Source organism: Protobothrops mucrosquamatus, unplaced genomic scaffold (assembly GCF_001527695.2).
Source record: "Protobothrops mucrosquamatus isolate PMUCROS unplaced genomic scaffold, P.Mucros_1.0 scaffold_134, whole genome shotgun sequence".
In the NCBI taxonomy this organism is placed as follows: domain Eukaryota; kingdom Metazoa; phylum Chordata; class Lepidosauria; order Squamata; family Viperidae; genus Protobothrops; species Protobothrops mucrosquamatus.
Genome location: NW_015386210.1, coordinates 757,925 through 766,734, shown reverse-complemented (window position 1 = coordinate 766,734; position 8,810 = coordinate 757,925). Strand labels below are relative to the sequence as shown.

The 8,810-nt window shown below is 43.6% G+C and overlaps 1 protein-coding gene across 1 annotated transcript in view; it reads right to left on the bottom strand.

Moving 5' to 3' along the window:
- Positions 1 to 8,810, bottom strand: part of MOCOS (molybdenum cofactor sulfurase) — a 197,094-nt gene that overhangs the window by 151,226 nt on the left and 37,058 nt on the right. Inside the window, exons 4-5 of the mRNA XM_015818230.1 lie at positions 6,724 to 7,362; positions 5,493 to 5,569 (exon numbers count right to left, since the gene is read on the bottom strand). Coding sequence (XP_015673716.1) covers positions 5,493 to 5,569; positions 6,724 to 7,362 — 716 coding nt within the window. The remainder of the gene's footprint in view (positions 1 to 5,492; positions 5,570 to 6,723; positions 7,363 to 8,810) is intronic.

The window sequence follows — 8,810 nt, the reverse complement described above, 5'->3', positions numbered from 1 at the left end:
TTTTATATTGACCCAAATGCATTCAAGAAAGTTTTTATCATTGTTGTGCTCTATTTCTGTTATTTCTTATATAGAGAGCAACTCCACCTCCTCTTTTATTTGGTCTGTTCATTTTAAATAATTTAAATCCCTCTAGCTGTGTGTTCCATGTGTGGGTTTCATCCCACCATGTTTCCGTAATGGCAACAATATCATATCTGCCCTCATTAACCTGAATTTCTAGTTCACCCTGTTTGCTTTCATACTCTGTACATTGGTGTATAGACATTTGAGTCCTTTATGACTGGCCCTGTGTTTACTTTCTACATAACCTGTGTGGTGCCTGAGTTCCCCTATTGTCTTACCACCTATTTGGTTAGTGCACTTTGTGTGGCACTTGCTATTAGAGGCTTGATTTTGCTTGACAGCAGGGTTGGTATTCTTGTCCACACACACATCTATGTTACATGCACTGATAGCCCTATAATTTTTAGATTTCCGGGGACAGGGTTGTTCTGTATCAATTAACTCACTGTCCCTGCTGTTTAGTTTAAATTTTCCCCCAGAAAATTTGTGAATTTATAGCCAAGTAACTCAGTCCCTTTCTTTGATGGATGCAAACCATCTCTTTTGTCCATCTTTTCATTGGACCAGCTACAGACATTGTGACTAATATATCCATAGCCTTCTCCTTTACACCACTCCTTTAGCCACATATTGAATTGTGCTATGCGCTGGCCTTTTCCATTTTGCTCCTTATACACTGGTAAAACCTCTGAGAAAGTAAGTCTACAGCCTATTCTGCTAAGTTCCTTCCCCAAGCTCTGGAAATCATTCTGCACAGAGAGTACATCTTTTTGGGACAGATCGTTAGTGCCAAGATGTACGATAGCTTCCACATCACAGTCCTTGCTGCTATTCTTGATTATTTTAGAAATACGCTTCTTGTCCCTACTGGCAGTAGCACCTGGAAGACACCTGACCTCTTTTGAAGCCTCTGTGTCCTTTCCTAAATTTACACCCCTTATAATTGAATCACCAGCCAGAAGGTAGCTTCTCTTTTTGGATGCCTTTCTGTTCTTGCATGACTGATGTGTAACTCCTGATTCACACTTCTCCCTGTTGAAATCTAATTCTTCATCTCGGATCACAATCCCCTGCTTATTTGAGTTATGTTCACAAATACCTTTATAGGCACAGGGCTATAACGTTCTTTTGCAGTAACACTGCTCCCACCACAATGTCACTGGCGTCAGCCTGTACCACGAATGGCATGTCGGGATTTGGGTGGAGAAAGACCGGCTCCCTTGCAAACAGGACCTTTAGGTCCTCAAAGGCCTTTTGGCATGCCATGGTCCACGCTAGTGGCTGACCAGGCCGTGGCTTCGTCGCAGTTTGTCGTGTGTGGAGCAGGTCTGTCAGGGGTAGAGCTACCACTGTAAACGAGGGGATGAACTGCCTATAAAAGTTGGCAAATCCCAGGAAGCTCTGCAGTGGATGGCGGGTCTGTGGCGCTTGTTAGGGTCCATTTCCACCCCTGCCCCCAATATTCTGTAGCCCAGATAGTGCTGCTGGGTTTGGTGGAAGTCGCACTTAGAGAGTTTTACAAACAAATGTGCTTTCAACAGTTTCTCCAATCGGATGTGTTCCTCCATGGTGGCGGTGTATGTTAAGATGTCGTTCAGATATACCAGCACCCCACGGTACAGGTGTTTGTGCAGTACCTCGTTGATGAGCTGCATAAACACTGCGGGGGGCCCTGCAACCCAAACGGCATCACCCTGAACTGGTAGCTACCAAGGGGGCAATTGAAGGCCGTCTTCCACTCATCCCCTCATTTGATGTGGACCCTATAATACTCCTTCCATAAGTCCAGCTTGGTGAATACCTTTCCCTTCGCCAGATGGGCTAACAGGTCTTTCATGAGCGGCAGGGGGTACGTGTTCTCCACACAAACCCCGTTGATGCCACGAAAGTTAACACACAACCTCAAGGAGCTGTCTTTCTTCTCTTTGAACAGAATGGGAGCTGCTATCCATGAACAGGCCAGCTGGATAAAGCCCCTTGCTAGGTTCCGATCAATATATTGATGCAACTCCTCCATCTCCCTGGGTGTCATCGCATACATCTGGGCTTTGGGCACTTTGGCGCCTGGCATGATATCTATTGTGCAGTCGGTTGGCCGGTGAGGAGGCATGACGTCACACTCCTGCTCGCTGAAGACTTCAGCGAGGTCGGCATACACAGCTGGAAAGGGGTTTTCCCCCCTGGTGCTCTCTTGACTTGCGATTGCCACCCTACTCCCTTCTCCACCTCCTTTGTCCGGTTCCTGGTCTGGTGGCTGGGGACTGATCCCAATCTGCAATTTTCAGTATCCCCCTTCCCACCAAATTGTAGGCCCCCACTTGTCCAACCACGCCAGTCCTAGGATCACGGCCTCGGTCATGGTAGGAATGATAAACCGGAGGACCTCCCAATGGGCCCCCATCTCTAGTCTGACAGGCTCCGTTACAAGGGTAGCCGCCCCCCCAGAAGGGATCCATCCACCTGTTTGAATTTAATAGGGTTGACCAGCTGTTGCACCCCAATCCCGGTCTCAGCCACCATTCTCTTACTAATCAGGCAGCGGGTGCAGCCGGAATCAATTAGGGCCCTATATTCCCCCCGACGCCCTGTCTGTGGACTCGTCAGTATGATGGGGACAGCAAATGGGCATACTGGCTCACTCACCATAGGATTTTCCACTGACTCATCCTCACTGTCGTATGCCACCAGCTGGTATCTGGTGGCTGTCATTGCCTCCTCCTCCTCCTGAGGCCTCCATCGGGGGTGGTCTCTTCCAATTAATGCACTGCCCTCAACCTCTCCGGTGTCTTCTTGGGTGTGGGTCCACCCTTCCCAGGGGTTGGAGGGGTTCCCTGTGGAACGGAGACAGGACACTCCGCTGCCCGATGTCCTGGCTGGTTGCACTGGAAACACTTGAATGATGGCCGAGGAGGCCCAGAGGAACCCGAACCCGGAACCTGGGTTTTGCGTCCTTCGTCCCTTGGTTTCTCTACACACCTACGTGGTACCGCCAGATCCTCCCCCTTCTTTCAGAACTCCTGCAGCCCTGCATCCAGGTCTACCACCACATGGAACCATTCCTGGAGCCAACTTGGGACACCCTGGCCGGCTCAGAACTGGTGAACCAACAGACGTTCTGGCCAGGAGCACAGTCTACCAGCCATCCGCCTGAATTCCCAAACGTATTCTGTCGCAGGCCGGCCTCACTGCTTCAGCATCAGGATCTCCACCTCGGCCCGCTGAACCTGGGAGATGTCCTCAAACCGGGACCGCAGAGTCTCCAAGAACAGACCGGTGTCAGCTAGCTCCCTGGTGTGGTCACTGTAAAGGTCCGCCGCCCATTCCGCTGCTTCACCCTGCAATTCCGCTGTTATTGCTACTACCATAGCCCACTGGGATGGGTAGAAGCGGGCGTACAGGTCCAGATGGTTTATGACCTGGCTGAGGAACATTGCCAGTCGTTGCTGGTAGCGGTGGCAGATCCCACACCATCCCCGGACCCCATGGGCCCCCAGGCATCCCCAATCCCCATAGAGTATCCCCCAACAGATACGGAGCATTGGTCCACGGACCCCACCACTGCCTGCGTCCATTACCAACCTGCCTTCCCACAGAGGCCATGTTTGATCTGCCGGTCCTCCCAGATCAGAGCCTCTGACCTAGGGAGCCACCCTGAACCTAGGGCTGGCAAAAAAACCCGAGGTGGACCCGACCTTCGCCTCGCAGCCCTCAGCCAATCAGAGACCTCCCAGACGTCCGGAAGTGCTACGGACGGCTGCCGGCAGTGCGGAGGCCGTACAGGACCGCCAGCTGATCAGTGGCCTGGAAAAGGCCCAACTGGCCTCCCGGCTGTTCGGCAACCTCCCAGCTGTTTGGCAGGCCTCCCAGCTGTTTGGCAGACCTCCCAGCTGTTCGGCGGTGAGCTGCTGCTTTCGGTTCCCCCCCCCCTTGAATGTCAAGCCCACGGGGCTTGACAATTACTCTATGAGCAAAGATGAAAAAATAATGAAATACTCACAATGGAAGTCTGGATTATAAACTTAACAGGATTTACCGAAATAGCAAAGCTGACCAGTTTGGTCAGGGGAAAAAAAAAAGATTAAGACCGTTTTGAAAGACTGGAAATTTTGTATAGGCTTTTTGTTGAAAGAAAAAACATTGAATTGATGATTTACAGATTTGGGAACTAAAATGAATTAAAAAGGGAAGGGTTTTGCAAAGGAAAAAAAGAGAAAGATGGTACCAAAATTGGTAATTACTCAATAGAAAGTATGAAAGTCATAATTCTATATTTTCTTTTTCTTATCTTTATTCTTTATACTTTTACTCTATAAAAGTTATTGTATTCAAATAAATAAATAAGTAAATAAATAAATAAAGAATGAATGAATGAATGAATGAATGAATGAATGAATGAATGAATGAATGAATGAATGAGTGTCCTGGTGAACCACCAGTTAAGTATAAATCAGAAAGCCAACACAGTCCTGGGCTGCATCAACAGACGGAAAGTGTCAAGATCAAGAGAAGTGATAGTATTGCTCTATACCAGTGGTTCTCAACCTGTGGGTCGGGACCCCATTTGGGGTCGATCGACCATTTCACGGGGGTCGCCAAGCAAGGCTGTCCGCCATTTTTTTTGTCCACCATTTTTTCCCCTTTTCCGGCGGGTGCCTTACCTCCCTTGGGCTGGGCCAGCTGGTGGTCGGCCTGCTCTGTCTCTGCCGCTTGCCAGCTACGCCTCGGCCGGCGCAGGGGGCGGAACCACACATGTGTGGCGCTCCCGGGCAGGGAAAGTCCTCGACTTACGACCGGTTGGGTAGTCCTCGACTTACGACCGGTTTAGTCCTCGACTTACGACCGGTTTAGTCCTCAACTTACGACCGGTTGGGGTCGCGGCATTAAAAAGGTTGAGAACCACTACTCTATACTAAATTGGTAAGACTACATTTGGAATATTGCATCCAATTCTGGTTACAATAGACCAAAAAAGATGTTGAGGGCCTACAAAGAGTACAGAGGAGAGCAACCATAAGGGGTCTGGAAGTTAAATTCTATGAAGGAGCCTAAATCAACCTCTTGATAAGGAAAATCAACATATTTGCCTTAACAAAGATAAGAAATCAGAGGCAGAGCTTCAACTTTTTTTCACCAATGCTTTTGTTTCTAGTGGTATTATTTGAGCTAGCTGAAAACTATACTCAGAGGTATCAAAAGAAGCAGAAAGGAACCCTTTAGCAATTAAAAGGCATGCCCATTTCTTCCAATGATAGTAAAGTGTCTCATTAGTAGGTGCCAGGATATGTTTTAAAAAGTGATCTAAAAACTGGTGTGTTCAAGTATTTCACTACTAGATTTTAAATTAATGTGGGCTGTGATAAGACATTGATTGGCCAGATTAGGCTGCATGCTATGGACTACATTTCTACTGAGAAGCACAATCCTACCTGTTATTTTTTCCAAAACATCAAATCCGTGCTTCACTGCAATAATATCAAGAAATGAAACTGTCCCATCCTCAAACCTGTATAAAGAACAAACAAGCAAAATATTAAACTACAAAAAACTTGTTTCCATCTGTTGTATTTATTAGGATACTAACTAAAAATATATAAATGTTAAATGAAACTGTCTATTAATTCTGCTCATCTTACTAGATCTCACAGAGGTTTTGTGCATGCTGCAGGTCTTTTTTTTAATCAAGCAATGTGATCTGATGGGACTCAAGAAGTGTGCTTCTCTACCAACACTACCCTGTGGACTAGGTTAACCCCTAAAATCCAGACAACTCTGCTTCTGCCTTTCAAAAATACTGAAGACCTGACAAATGTTAGGACAAGGATCTGAGGAAGTCCAACTCTGAGATGTTTTAAGAAGTAGAGTAATTGTCCTCAGTTGCTAATTAAAACATGAATTGTTTCATGATTTATCTGGTTTTGAAGTTATTGTAAGCAGCTCAGAGTTCTTTTAACCAGGCAACCCTATACATTGACAAAATAAGTTGATTTCTCAAATTCATAAAAAAGAATTAATGAAAAACATATTAAAGCATTATTACCCATATATACATATACATGTGATTTACCAATTCATTTTGTTAAAAACGGAGTTCATATAATCTATGCAAGACTTGCCAAACAGATGATCATTAAAATAATTTCCAACCGTGCATTTTATAATTCTATTTTTTAATAAATAGAGAGGTGAGAACTACTGTATTCTTTGTTCTTTGGACTATGGCTTTTAGATCAGATTTGGTATCTAAATTGAGCCAGTCACTGGGTACCCAAGTAAGATAAGAACATTTAAAGATGATGCAAGATAATCCTCGATTTATGACCACAATTGAGCCAAAAGGTTCTGTTGCTAAGTAAGAGATTTGTTAAGTGAATTTAGCCTCATTTAATGATTTTTCTTGCCACAATTGTTAAGTGAATCACTGCAGTTGTTAAGTTAGTAATAGTTGTTAAATGAATCTAGTTTTTCCACTGACTGCTTGTCGGTACACAACTGTCATAAAAGAGTCAGTTGGCAAGCATCTGAATTTTGATCATGTGACCATGGGGATGCTGCAATGGTTGTGTGAAAAATGGTCATAATTTACTTTTTTCAGTGTCCTTGTAATTTCATCAAATGAATTGTTGTATGTCAAGGACTAACTTTATTTTATAACATTACCTTTCAGCCACTGATTGTCTTGGTGAATAAAAATCCTCTTCTGCCAAATAGGCAGCAGCAGTTCCTCCTCCAAAAAAGGTTTTCCTCAAGCAAGAAGCAATTTCATTTTTTACTAGTAATGCACCTATGCCAGTGGGGAATCCAAATATCTTATAGAATGATAAAGGAATGAAGTCTGCTTGATGAATGCTTAAATCTAAGGGAGAAGTGCTGGTGTAAGATGCTGCATCCAAAAGCACAAACCACTTCCCATGGATCTGATTGGGACAGAGTTTTCCACACTGTATCTCTTCTATCCATGCAAGTGGGTATTTGACTCCTGAAAAATTACTCTGAGCAGGATAACAGAAGAGATGTGGTGTACTGCAATTATTGTCTTTCTCTTTCACAATATTTGCTCCTGATAACATATCCTTTGGTTTTACTGGAACAAATACAACATTTTTTGCAGTAGTGATCATTCTCATGCCCACCACAGATGTATGGTTATCAGTAAGATAGCAAAATCGGCTGCCAGGTTCCCCCAAGTTTTCAGGCATCCAAGGAAAAGCTTCTGCAATGAGTTTGAATGAAGCAGTGCTTCCTGAAGTAAAAATGACAGTATAATCTTCAGTGGTTGTATTGAAGTGCTGAAGTATCCTGTAAAATAAACACAGAATCACAGACATATTGAATAGATATGTTTCCATTTTATATTACTCTACTAAAATATTTTCTTGACTGCTTCTGTGTAACTTATTTAGTCATCTAAAATCAAATCAAATTGGGCAAGATATATAGCTACAAAATTTTTAATTACTGTAAGAATATGTGCTGTTCTGTTCAGTTATTGATAGGCCAAAAGTAAAAATAATAGGAGATATTTACTTCAATATGGGAGACAAATTAGGTCAAATGTGCTTTTCCCAAAAATTCTCAATTTGTGTTCCTGACATCATAAATTTCCTTGACTTGATACTAAGTAATACTGAAGGCCTAGAGCTCCTCCTCGCTATCATCTTGTTTTCTTCATCCTTCAGTTGGCAGAAATACCGCCTCAAGTCCCACACCACAGCCAACTACTCCAGGCACACACAGCTTGTAAAACTGTGCAAAGCAGCAAAGATTAGTAGCAACTAAGTTTTTCGCAATGATACTGGCATGATGGCGATGGTGTTTGGAAATAAGTGAACTCTGGCAGTAGAGTTTCTTCAATCCAGCACTGGAGTCTGCAGAGCACACAGAGAGGAGGAACTCTGGCACTGGGCTGGAGATAAAAAAAAAAACTTGGATCATAAAGATATAAGCTTCTTTTCTCCAGGCCAACTCTTCTGTGTACAGAGGGGAGCTCTCTATCTGTCTTTGATAGCCAACTATTTTGCTTTGTTTGCTTATCGATCACAATGGAGAGAGGAGGGATTGCAGAGAATCACAAGGGCAACAACATCTGCAATGATTTACAGCTAAGATTCTGGGTTCAACTGTGGTTGTAAGTCAACGTCATATGCTGCCCGACTCCCAACAAGTCTGAGCTTGCCCTATGGACAGTATCCCCCTGGAGATTTGGAGGGCCTTCTCTCTTTTACAGTTCTTCACAAAGCACTGAAAACTCCGCCTTTACCCCAGGCATTTGATTCAGAGCTCTTTTGTTATCAATCTGTTGTTTCAGTGAGCAGGGTTATTGCTTAATCTTGGGCTTGGGCAGCTATCAAGTGTTAGGTCTTCTGTGTTTTAATCTTTGTAAGCAATGCAAAGTCACTTGTGTGGCATGGGTGGTTATAAAAATCAAATCAATATATAAACATGAGATTTTAAACTATCATTTTTTTTTCCAAAGAAATTTTATTATTTTCCATCATAAAAAACAATCATAGCATAAGTAAACACAATAACAAATAAAAAAAACCCACCCCCCCCAGACTTCCCAAACCTAATCCCAGGATAATATTCATATAAAAGTAAACAAATACTAATGTCTCTAACTCCACAAAATATCTTAATCTACATGAACAGATAGAAAGAGTAAACAAAATAAGAAAATCTAAAAACCTAAATTATATTCTACCACTCTATGCTTCTTTTGAATATAAACAATCCATCTTCTCCAT